The 13634-nt window shown below is 40.1% G+C and overlaps 1 protein-coding gene across 1 annotated transcript in view; it reads right to left on the reverse strand.

Annotated features, from left to right (window-relative positions):
- Positions 1–10626, reverse strand: part of HECW2 (HECT, C2 and WW domain containing E3 ubiquitin protein ligase 2) — a 171624-nt gene extending 160998 nt beyond the window's left edge. The window contains exon 1 of the mRNA XM_077830363.1: positions 10335–10626. Coding sequence (XP_077686489.1) covers positions 10335–10626 — 292 coding nt within the window. The remainder of the gene's footprint in view (positions 1–10334) is intronic.
- Positions 10627–13634: the final 3008 nt, after the last annotated feature.

A 13634-nucleotide genomic window follows, 5' to 3' on the forward strand; every position in this document is an offset into this window, starting at 1 on the left:
TCTCTCCTTCACTGAGCTTCCACTTGGCAAAGCAGTGATGGACATTTACAGCTCTCTGATCTTCAGGGCAGATCTGCACTTTTCCAGGCCTCAGAGTATGCTACAGCAGCTCCAACTTTAAGCAGATGTCTTCATTCCCCAAAGAGACTGGATGCCAGCCCAGCATAGCCAGAGCACAATGCACTCTGGCCACATCCCCTCCCCACACTCAAGTTTCCCCTATATCAAGGCCAAGCTAGCAAGTAGTAGAGGGGTTGCGTATACCAGCTCTGCAACCACCAGTTGCAAGCTCTCCAAGGCTAGCTGAGAATTCTGCCAGATCCAGCTAGCAGAGAATTTTAAGGATCTTTTTACATACAGTGTAAAGGGGCCATATAACACAAAGGAGAATCTAGCACAAAATATTTTGATTTGTATTTGTTGGTTAAAGATTATTAGAAATATATTTGATGATATTTTCAGTAAATTGCTGCAATTATAACTTATGGTCTTATATATCTGATATTAAACATAAAGTACGACTACTAGCTTCAGAATCCTAACACACATACTACTTAACCTGCCATGTGACTATCCAGGAGTGCTGGTAACACTGTCCTTAGAGTACAACATTCCTGTCCTGAGCAGGAGAAAGAGAGAAAGCCATAGTAGCTATGATACCCAATACAGCAACTCAGATGCACACAACTAATAAAGAGCCTGTGTAGATGAAGGTGCCAAAGACGTCATAAAAATTTACAGTATGAATTCCAACACTGTGCACAGAGCAGAAGTAATCCATAGTCTATTATTTACACATATATACACACCAATAGGTAATATATGTGTCTACTTTTTCAATCCAGTTGTCAGCAATTTGGAATACATTACATTTTCAGAGTTACTTTAATAATATTGCATGTCATGTACATTTGATGATAGGAAGTAGTGAGATAAACAGTGCAATGTTTACCACATATCTATTTAAAAAGCAAACAAAATAAAAAACAAACACACAAGGCCAAGGCCAAAAATAAATGAAGAAAAGTGACTGATGCTAGGGAATGTTGAATTAAAAGAGCAGTATGGATTCAGAAGTGTATATTGGTTTGCTTTATAGGTATCAAATGTTTATATTTGACAGTCTAGCCATCACCTGGAGCAGCCACTTGCATCACAAAAGCCAGATGGAAAGAACATTGGTTTCTGTCCAAAGGATCATATGAGAAGTTTTTGCAGTGGAGAGATACTGACAAGTCACACAGCTGAAAATGCACAGTGGAACTCTACAGTTGCAGTCATGACCAAAGCATCATTTGTTTAGTTTTGAAACCAGATATCTTAGAAACATAAAATGAAATTAATTGAAGCATGTGTCTCCCGACAACTCTTCAGTCCCAGCCATCAGAGTCATCCCGACAGTCTAGGACAGGGGCGGGCAGGCGGGCAAACTACGGCCAGTGGGCCACATCCAGAGGCGGAAGTAAGCCGGTCCAGTCCGGGGTACGGGCAAGAGCCAGTATGCCACGCTGGACCGGACCAGCTTCCCCCAGCGGGGATTTAAAGGGCCCGGTGCTCCACCCACTGCGGGGAGCCCCAGGCCCTTTAAATCACCTCCAGAGCTCCAGGAGCGGGGCTTGGGTGGTGCTTTAAAGGGCCCGGGGCTCCCCGCAGTGGCTCAGGCGGGGATTTAAAAGGCCTGGGACTCTGGCCGCTGCAGGGAGCCCAAGGCCCTTTAAAGCACCACTGGAGCTCTGGCAGCGGGGCTCGGGCCCTTTAAATCCTCACCTGAGCCCGACTGCCGGAGCCCCAGGTCGCTGGCAGCCAGGCTCCAGCAGGGATTTAAAATGCCTGGAGCTCTGAGGCGGCCGGAGCCCTGGGCCCTTTAATTCACCCTGGGGCTCCCGGCCGCCTCTGCAGCAGGGTGATTTAAAGGCCCCAGAGCTCCAAGCCAGAGCCCTGAGGCCTTTAAATCGCCTCTTCCAGTTGAGGCCATGCCCCCACTCAGCGTACTGGTAAATCCTTTAAGTTATTTTCACCCCTGGCCACATCCGGCCCGTCAGACCGTTAATCCAGCCCTCACCTCCCGCCGGGGAGCAGGGTCGGGATTTGTCCTGCTCCGGAGCTCCAGCCGGGGAGCAGGGTCTGGGGCTTGCCCCGCTCCATGCAACTCCCAGAAAGCAGCCAGCATGACCCTTCTCCAAGCTCGACCCTCCTCCGGCTCCTACATAGTATGCAGAGGCGTGGCCAGACAGCTCTTCACGCTGCCCTGTCCACAGGTGCCACCCCCACAGCTCCCATTGGCCACGGTTCCTGGCCAATGGGAGCTGCAGGGGTGGCACCTGCGAACAGGGCAGCACGCAGAGCCACCTGGCTGCGCCGCCGAGCCGGAAGGGGGACATGCTTCCGGGAGCTGCTTGCAGTAAGCACCCAGAGCCTGCACCTCTGAGCCCCCCAGCCCTTCCTCCCCAATCCCCTGCCACAGCCCTGATCTCTCTTCCGCCCTCTAAACCTCTTGATCCCAGCCCAGATCCCCCTATTGTACCCCAAACCCCTCATCCCCAGCCCCACCCCAGAGCCCATACCCCCAGCTGGAGCCCTCATCCCCTCCCGCATCCCTACCCCTAATTTTTTGAGCATTCATAGCCCGATACCCCAATGTGGCCCTCAGGCCAAAAAGTTTGCTCATCCCTGGTCTAGGTCCTTGATTAATCAAGGAGTTCATTTCATTCTCACTTAAAATAGATATTTAGATATCCACTGCTGGCAGTGAGACTACACAGAAGAGTATCATTTATTTTCATTCCTTGTACTGTTGTGATTCAAGGACCACATATGGAAGGCATCCCATTGTGATTGCACTGCTTTCTGAGTAGGATTGTACTAAATTAAAAAGTGGGAGGAGGGAAGTATCAGATTTTGTAGTGGGGAAAAGCTGGTAGCTATACCAATAGCCATAAATCAGGTTCAGACTCCATTATGAAGAGAAGAACTAGCAATGAAAATAACCGGAGGAAAAGCATGGCTTGTAAAGACCATCGATTTTTATTAGAGATGTTTGTCTTAATCACTGTGGGCCCCCAGTACATTTAGTTTTAGGGTGTAGGGTTTTTTTAGGGTAAATGTTGCCATAACTGTTTATTACCAGTGTATATTGGCTCTACAGTAGCCCTAGTGTCTTGGTGTTGTGTAGTCATATAGACAGAGGGGGAAAAAATGCACACAGATGGACTTCTCACATGAAGTCCAATGGGCCAATACATTCAGCTAAAAGAAACGGAGTACTCGTGGCACCTTAGACACTAGTACTCCTTTTCTTTTTGCTGACACAGATTAACATGGCTGCTACTCTGAAACCTACATTCAGCTAGAAATTAAGGTAATTAAAAATGCTATTTATTTAGGCCAAACATAGCAGTAGCTGTGGGTTCTAGGTAGAAGAGTTTCCAATTTAACTGTGGAACAAAATGAGATACTACAGTGATAGCACCACAGAAAAACCTAGAATACACAGATCATCATCTAAACCAAAGACCCACTCCTACTCCCACTGAAGACAGCGTCAAAGGTCCTATTGACCTCCAAGGAACAAAACTGGGCCTTTAGTGTGGGCAACTGTTTTGCACTGCTATCCACAGATCCAAGCTCCAAAATGATACCTCACAGATTTTAGCAGTAGCAAAAAAAAAAAAAAAAAACAACCCCACAAAATCATCTCTAGCAGCTGGTGACTAGCACATTTAAAAAAAATATATATATATAGGGTAACGATTACAATTTAAGAGTAGAAATATAACCAATGCAATCAAATAGAAAGGAAAATTCATCTGTAGCACAGAACATTTTGCTACTTTAATATATTATACAGAAGTTGAACAAGAAAAACCAATAATAATCAGGCTTTTCCAGGACGTAAGAGAGATATTAGGTCATATGGTTTTTGTTACAGGAGTCAAAGAAGCCTTTGAGGATAGAAGAGGTCTTTAATTTTTTTAATCTATCTGAATTGCTATCTTAAGTGTATTAAGTCCAGCTTATGTGAAAGCTTTTCTTTTCAATCTTGTCTGACCTGAAATGGAAAGGCTCCAAAACTCCCCAACCCTATGATCTCGGTTTATACTAAACCTCCTGTCTAAATTGTCCTCTATAGTTCTCCCCCAGTCCTTATAAAGAATATGCTATTGTGCAACAGTGCTGTATTTATTCAAGAAAAATGTCAACCAGATTGTGAGAAACAATTGATGGAAATAAATATGATGACCTTTGATATTCAGCATTATAAATGTGCTCAGGATCTCTAGAGTAAAAGCCATACGTCTCAGAACCGGGACTCCATAAATTAGGACAAAAACATCTAGCCTGGGCAATTTGGCCACAGAAGAAAATCTACTAATGACAATGTGTTTCTCAAACCCAGCACCACCCCTTTCTTTGTTTTGTGCTTTCTGATTTCTTAAAAAAAAACAAACAAAAACCCCAGACAGTCTTAAATAAGTACATAAGCAGAACCACTGAATACAACAGCAACTGTGCCTCCTAACTCCAAGGCTGAATTTAACCCAAGCTATTTAAAAATTAACTCACAAAACCCCTAGCCTGGCTTCATTCAGAGTTTCAACAACAACAACAGGGTTTTTACAATCAAATCCTTTACATGGGCACACTGCCAATCCAGGGCATTTCTTTCATTATGTTTTTTCTTAAATTCTTAATTTCAATACAAATGGTTAATTCCTTATCACCAAACGTATATAAAGTTCAACAGTATGAACGCTCCCTTCAGTCTCTCACTCGTGCTGCTTGTCTTTCTCATATACACACAAGGGAGGTGAGGTAAAATCTGTGTAAGCTCAAAAGCTTGTCTCTTTCACCAACAGAAGTTGGTCCAATTAAAAAAAAAAAAATTACCTCACCCACCTTGTGTCTCTAATATCCTGGGACCAACATGGCTAAAACAACACTGCATGTACACAAAGGCTCTCTTTAAGTGTCCAAAGAAAGATAAGTAGTAATTTCTCTCTCATTCACTAGATAAAATGACAAGAGCTAAAGCTAGTTTCTGTTCATTGCAAAATGTTTTAAGGCTTTCCTCATGGATACATTAAAACATTTTGGATCGTCAGTTCTTTCTAGAACTGCATGGTCTTTGGGAAAGTCTTTGTATCTACCACTGTTCTGACACAGGACCTAACGCAATGAAGCCCAGGACTCTGATTGGGGCCTCTAGGTGCAGCTTAATAACTAATAATATTCCTATAAAGTGTGATTCACTGCCCATTGAAGTCAATCCCTGATTTCAATGTGCAAATTGGATCAGGCCACTAGAGTAGGTTGGCAGGAATTCCTAATACACCACTAACTTTAACCATTCGGTAAAACTCGACTAATAAGCATTTAAATAACTGTTCACTGGTGACTTGAAACTAGTGGGAGAATTAACTGAATTAGCACAAGAACAAAGAGGAAAGTCTCTTTCTCAGTTTCCCTCTGTTACTAGGAAGGCATTCTATAAAATTTTAACATATAGTAAAAGTCTACCTGGGATTTTTTAAAAAAGAAAAGGAGTACTTGTGGCACCTAAGATACTAACAAATTTATTAGAGCATAAGCTTTCGTGAGCTACAGCTCACTTCATCGAATGCATACAGTGGAAAATATAGTGGGGAGATTTTATATACAAAGAGATCATGAAACAATGGGTGTTACCATACAGACTGTAACAAGAGTGATCAGGAAAGGTGAGCTACTACCAGCAGGAGAGCCGGGGGGGAGGGGGTGGGGGGTGGGCTGGGCTTTGTTGCAAGGATAGGCAACAAAGTCCGTTGCCAACTGTGTCCACATATCTATTCAGGGGACACCATCATAGGGCCTAATGACGTCAGCCACACCATCAGAGGCTCGTTCACCGGCGCATCTACCAATATGATATATGCCATCATGTGCCAGCAATGCCCCCCTGCCATGTACATTGGCCAAACTGGACAGTATCTACGTAAAGAATAAATGGACACAAATCAGACGTCAAGAATTATAACATTCAAACACCAGTCGGAGAACACTTCAATCTCTTTGGTCACTCGATTACAGACCTAAAAGTGGCAATTCTTCAACAACAACAAAAACTTCAGAAACAGACTCCAGCAAGAGACTGCTGAATTGGAATTAATTTGCAAACTGGATACTATTAACTTAGGCTTGAATAAAGACTGGGAGTGGATGTGTCATTATACAAAGTAAAACTATTTCCCCTTGTTTATTTCCCCTCCTACTGTTCTTGTAAACTGCTGGAAATGGCCCACCTTGATTATCGCTACAAAAGGTACTCCCCGCCCCCCTGATAATAGCTCACCTTTCCTGATCACTCTTGTTACAGTCTGTCTGGTAACACCCACTCTTTCATGTTCTCTGTGTATATAAAATCTCTCCACTATATTTTCCACTGTATGCATCCGATGAAGTGAGCTGTAGCTCATGAAAGCTTATGCTTTAATAAATTTGTTTCTCTCTAACCGTGCCACAAGTACTCCTTTTTGTTTTACGGATACAGACTAACACTGCTGCTACTCTGAAACCTGGGATTTTTTTTAAAACCATTTCTTTCACATCTCTGAAAGACAGAGCAATAAAGCAGCACATTATAGTGCACCAGATTCTCTGAAGTAAATGAGATATCTCCAGAAAGAAAGTTCAAAAAGAAAATCTTTATCACTATTCTTAAAATTTCCCTCTAAAAACACTCTAATGTAGCAAAGTTCCTCTAATTTACTCTTTGACAGACCTCTCAATTAAAATCGGAGCCAGAATGATGCTTATTTTTCAGAATGCTCATGTTTTCTCTCTGTGTTATTTTATGGAATGAATAACCACTTTTTTTTAGGAATGATCAATTTTTTTCTTTCATGAGCCCTCTTTGTTTCATAATTAATGTAAATGAGAAAAGAACAGGGTTGTGTTTTGTTTTAAGCTAAGAGATAAATATTTTCCTTTGTCTATTGGTATTTCCTTCAGAGATTGTGCTGTACTTGGGGGAGGGGAGAGTGGTAAATACAGCTACTGCATTATGCTGGCAAAGAGCCAGAGAGCTTTCTTAGATTATGTGCAATTCACTAACACGTATGTCAATTACAGGAGGAAGTGCCAGAGGAGAATGATTGTATAAAACAGACTATTTTAAAATAAAGAACAGGATGGCTAAACCCAATTAAGTATTTATAATCCCTGCACTGCAAATGAAATTAGGGCTTTATATGTATGTATAATTATACACACACAGACATGTATTGTGTGAAGTGCTGAATGACCTCAACTTCTAAAGAAGTGCCTGGGAGTTGAGGATGCCTTGTAGTTAAGGATGTAAAGAACTGAAGATAGTGGGATTACTTATTACTTATATACCACACCTTTGTAATGTCCTGATATCAGTCAACAACTGCATCCTAAAATAAACAGAGTGGGGAAGGACAGGGTCAGATTCAGGGTTGTTTGTAGAGCCTTGGCTATGGGCATTCTGACTTTCAAATGTCTGTAACTATAGCCTTAACTCTGAATTTCCAGGCTTTCAATATTACAAGATTTCAATATTCTAATAGTGTTGTTTCAGTTAATTGACATCTATTTACCTTAAGTGACATTGTGAATTTTCTTTCCCCACACACAAAGACATTTTAAAATATTTATGAGAAAACTATAAATACCAACATGGCGAACAAATATTTAATAATGGGCTCTTCAATCTACCAGAGAAAGGTATAACACGATCCCATGGCTGGAAGTTGAAGCTAGACAAATTTAGACTGGAAATAAGGTGTAAATTTTTGACAGTGAGGGTAATCAACCACTGGAACAATTTACCAAAGGTTACTGTGAATTCTCCATCACTAGCAATTATTAGATCAAGATTGCATGTTTTTCTAAAAACACATGCTAAAGATATGCTGCTCTGGGAATTATTTTGGGGACCTTCCAAGGTCTGTGCTACACGGGAGGTCCAACCAGATGATCGCAGTGGTCCCTCCTGGCCTTAGAATCTACGTATGTATGACACTAACAAAAGATTTCCTGGGAGTTTTCCCAACCCTCCTCCCCCCAAAGAAATCTTAACACACGGATGAGTGAAGACTAGCAGACGATTAATATATTACAGCATGGAGTCTATTTTGCTTAATTACAAATGGGTTGTAGAGCCATCATAATATTCACAATGAATACTCCGCTGGTGGTGATTTGGGGCCTGATTCAGCTCTTATCGGAGTCAATGGAAAGTCATAAGAGCGCTATCCAGCTCTTTAATCTCTCAAAGCTGAAGCTGTTCAGCTGAGGGTGGGGTTTATCTTGTGGACCTTTTGTGAGCACTACAGTCCACTGGAACTTATTGAAGCATTGTGAAGTTCAAAAATCTATAGGTACTAATTCCTGCACCCTACCATCTGAAAAAAACAGTCCCACTCTCAGCTAGGCCTCATGACAAACAAATTAGAGCTTTCTAGCTCATGCTATTAGAATTATTATTGTTTTTTTTTTTTTAAATTACATTTTTTTAAAAAAAAAGTCTCTCAGTTTAGTCCAACAACCTCAAACCTTCCCTCTCCCCCTAAAAATATTCTGTTATGAATAGGAAACACACATGCCAAATTTCAAGTCGAAGGGATTTTTTTCAGGTTCAAATAGATGCATAACCAGAGTTAGAATGGAAAGCAAGTTACAGCCTTATCTATATAAAGAGTAAGAACAGTGACTCCATAACACAAAATAAAAACAAGTTTTAAAGGAAAGATTCTGCTAAGATCCTACTCCTATGTTAATCAATAATAGCAAAACACTCATTGACCTCAGTAAGGAGCTGCATCCAGTGCTGAAAGATTTAAAGTGCCAGAAAGGAGAACAGTTAAAAATAAATAAATAGAGTAGCTGGACCTCCTCTCACTTTTAACACAAGCACATAAGAAAGCCAGGATGGATATTATACACTACTGCCCTACACTGTAACATGCTGGGGTTTTTAATTCAGAGGAGGCAGACTGAGTTTATTTGCCCTCTCAGTAGAGGCTAGAGTCAGTCTGTGCCTTTGTTTTGCACTTTGGGAGGCTCAGCAGACACACAGCAGAAAAGTTTTTTATTCTGGAGCCAGATTGAAATTGCTCTTTGACCACTTTGGGAGACAGCTGAATAACTGGACAGGAGGATGGTATAGTTTAGGGCTTGATACTGCTCCCACTGAATCCAATGGGAAAACTTACCAACTTCAGTGAATGCAGATCTTTATTTCAATAACATTTCATTGGTGAGGATATTGAGTAAGCTGAACTGGTGTTAGTTCGAAGATGGACAAGGTTCCAGTTGTCATACAGGTTTTCTCTTGATTTCGATTCTCTTGGGGTTTAACTAAAATGGTGGCAATATGGGATCCAGCAGCTAGACCCCTGTCTACATTAAATTTCCCTCTCTGGCTGAGTACCATTAAAAAAAAAAAAAAAAAGGGAGGAACATGGAGGGGGGAGGAGGAGTGATTTATTTATTTTGGAGGGGTCCTGAAGAATATCCCTTTCATGAATGGGAGTTATTGTTTATACAGATGCAATCCTTTACATTTTAGTGTGCAACAGCCAGCCTCAAGAATTTATACAAAATACATTTTCACAAATGCTGAAAACACACCTGGCCAGAAATAATAAATTATTGTTTACAAGTCTAAGAAAACCTTTTTCCTATAAAACCATAAAGATGAATCCTGGAAAAAGTCATGACTGCCTACTTATAAACACTAAAGTGAAAAAAAAGCACGAGATATTAGGCCTGGTGGTAGAAGCATTTGGCACACAATAGGTATTCTGTAAACACCATGTTGCCATTAATTTGTCACAGTTTCAGAAAGGATAACCACGCTAATGGGACAATATATCTGAAATTCTTTGAGTGAGATAAAGGAGTGACTCCTCTGAATCTCTTCTGAGTTTATGGGGGAGTGGCACAGCTAACACCTCTGTTGATTGTGCATCTCTTTTGGAATATGTATTGGAATATGTAAACCCGCCCCCTAAATTTGCAAGTCAGTAATGCAGCCACCAGCCAACAGTAACTAAAGATAGAAATAGGAAGATTGTGTATGCACACAGCCTCTGTTGTCTAAGGAGGCAGCATTTCACCACCTCGGAGGTAATTATGGAACCAAGATCTACATTAATTGGCTACACATTTTCACACTTCACTGAACCAAGAGGGAAAGAGAAAGCTTTAGAGTAATTTTGTGCTGTCTCATCTCATATTTTATCTTTACATGCACCACTGGCGAAAATGAAAGTGAGAAGAGGTGGCAAAGGACCAAAACCATAGAAAATTAAGAAATGATTCTGACTCACCTATATGATAAAGACCTATCCAGTCTGTTGGGTCAACTTCTTCTTTAATATCCCAGAAAATAATGAGGTTCTGAGATTGCCCTAGCGTGTATTCATAGATACTTGCTGTCAAACTAGAGCGGCTGTCAGAGGTCACTAGATCAGTGTCACTATTGGCACGCTGTAAGTTCATGTTCTCAGGTATGGTGCCCTGAGATGCCAGACTCTGCAGGTTCTCTGGGCTCAGAGTATACCGTAGCTGAGGATTACGTCGTCGCACAAAAAGCAGATGTTCTCTGGCTGAACTTGCCATTGTGTGTCTCTCTCTCTCTCTCTCTCTCTCCGGTTTACATAAAAAAAAACTTCTCACTTCAGGATCTGCAAAGAACAAAGAGAGGCATGAAGTGTTAGAGCTGAAGGATATTGGATCAAGCGCCACATGTAGAGAATTTAGTTTAAAGGTTTCTTGAACTGGGATTGACCCAATAGTAGTCTCATATGGATGAAATAAAGCTCATAGTTCATTAATCTACCACTACAGCCATCTAAAGACACTATTCAATACACTAGAACTGAGGCACATTGCACAAACTACTTGTGGCAGTCTTGCTGACATTCAAAATCTAACATGCACTTTGTATTAAAATTTGTATACCATGAAACAAACAAGGAGCTACTGTGCACCGACTAGAAAAAAACAGAAAAAACAAACAAACAAAGATCCAGCAACCAAGATTTAGTACTAGCCCCGATAAATAAGTGGATTAAGTCTGACACACGCTCAGAATACATGGAGATAATAAAGTCCTCTTTTAGCTAAGCAATTACAACAGTATATCTTTGTTTAGAATAAATAGTTTCTAGTAGCATTTTATAAAGCTTTTTTTAAATTAAGGAGTCAGAAAAGTAATACAGACATTCGATAGGACTTGTATACAGCTTTAGCAAGCACACAGCACCATAGCTAAGTAATACAAAAGTTATTTTGTAATAAAAAGAAATTTTAAAAGTATAGAAGAATCTAAGAGGAAAACTATGGGTTCTAAGATTTCTCTAGATCATGCACAAATATGCCAATTCCTTGAGTGATGTATTCTAGGAGTAAGGGCTGAGGTTCAATTAGCCCATGTCACTGTATCTGCCCAATTAGCTTTGTTTCCTTTTGCCCAGGTCTAAGAATAGACACCTCATGAATTCAATGATTCCCATCGGATCTGGAATAGATAACAGAAGGAGGTCTTCTCCAGAAAGGAGGAGATGTCAACATGGCATTAACCCAGTATTTATTATTAAAAAAGCCTGCACAATTTCCAGAACTAAGCTATGCAATATTTTGCCAGTAAGAGACAGGTTACTTCAATTTCAGTCAGAGATTGTTTCCCCTTAACCCTTGGACTGAAAGGAACTGCAAGTAGACTGTGTCAGATATTCCTTTGGTAATCATCCCTGTTCGTATATGCTCATTTACAAAATGACCAGAAGATATTATATAGGTCTACCTCCTGGGACTGACCTCTAACACACTCTGGATGGTGTTTGGATTAAACAAGGCCAAGGTATATTCTTTGCAGCACCTTACATTACCCAAAACCCAGGATTTGAAGACACATTTGATAGTTCTAAGAATTTGTAATTTCTGTAGCTTTACATTAAGTCATGTCTGTTAAAACTGCCTGGTAAATGAATAGCTAGTAAGCAAAGACAAGGGTGCCAAGTTCCATGAGCTTCTTCTCATTTCTGTCTCTCTCCATAGACAGTCTCCCTCTTCACTTTCAAATCTCTCCACATAACATACTACTTCCGTTTTGTACAATAGCAAAACATATTGTTACTGAATAACCAACCAACCAACCAGAACTTTGTTTTTCAGAATGGAATGAAACACACTGTATTTATCTGGGTAAAAGGGGTTTTGTGTAAGCAAGTGATTTATCAATGCAAATGATACATATAGGTAGAGCCCTGCGCGGATATAAAATTTGTATCTGCATCTGATCCACGATCCGCAAACATCGTCCGCGGATATCCGTTAGCTTAAAATATTCCAAGTAATGTAATAAAAATGCAACAGAATAGATAATTTCAACCATGCAAGGATTATTTTCATAGTGGATACTAGCAATAAATAAGTTTCTTTCCACTGGGGAAAAGACAGTTTTACAGTTAAAATAATTTATTCCATTAGAAGAAAACTGAATGTATGCTAACAAAAAGGATCATCAGTCAAACCATTAAGAATTAATGTTAAGTGGTCTAAAAGGTGCTGCACTTCCATAAGGCTGTGAACTAAAATTTGTGGTCCTTATTTTTTTAAAACCCAGACAACTACATAGTCTACCGTGCAGAGATTGTGGTGTGACTTTCTCACACTCTTTAAACAATCGCAGCCACTATGGCAAGGTATCTGACCATTTTACAAGTTAACCATAGACAAGGTCAACTGTAGCACAGTTGTGTCCTCTTTGAAGGATGTCTGCTGCAAGCAGAATAGAACAGATCTCATTCATTTTAAATACATATATTTTGAGGAAGTTTACAGATACCTGTGTATTATTCTTGAGCTTTCTTCCTGGTTTCATACGTCTCGCCTTAAGCTATCATATATGGGTATTTTTGTTTCCTTAAAATAACCCAAACATTTCCTGGCAGTGCTGAATGTCACCTGCTGTGATTTTCCCTGTTTCCAGGAAGTTTTTAATTTAAAATGAGGTAAAGCTCACTGGAAATGGATGATGATTGTTGGCCATCTTCCATAGTATTATAATTATGATTAGACCCACCGTATGCTAGCCCCATCAGTCAAGTCTCTTACAGCTGCATTATTAAACAAACTAACGCTAGCAGTCAAAGATGTAATTATTAAGGAAAAAAAACAAAAAAAACAAAAAAAATTCACACAGCTAGAGCTCCAGTCTTTTTCACAAAGGTTTCTGGACTCTTATTAAAAGAGTAAGAAACTACATGATATTAGTTATAACAAAAGTAATATTTTAAATTTTTACATAGGATTTTACAAAACATCACAACACACCATCCACATGAGTATTTCTTCACTTAACACTGAAATGCAGTCACCTGTGAGGTAAAGTAAGGCAGCAATTCAACAACACTATAGGACAACAGCTGAAAAATAAATATTCCCTTAAAACTCCAAAGGGTAAATGTAGAATGGACAAATATGTATATCCACATTAGAATTTGGCTATGACTAGAACTAAACAACTTGAAACTATGACTTGAAACTCCCTCAGCACGTCCCACAAAATGACTATTTTTCAAAACCAAAAACTATTGCCAAAAGTTTTGTCAAAAAAATATTTT

Source organism: Eretmochelys imbricata, chromosome 11, assembly GCF_965152235.1.
Source record: "Eretmochelys imbricata isolate rEreImb1 chromosome 11, rEreImb1.hap1, whole genome shotgun sequence".
Classification (NCBI taxonomy): Eukaryota; Metazoa; Chordata; order Testudines; family Cheloniidae; genus Eretmochelys; species Eretmochelys imbricata.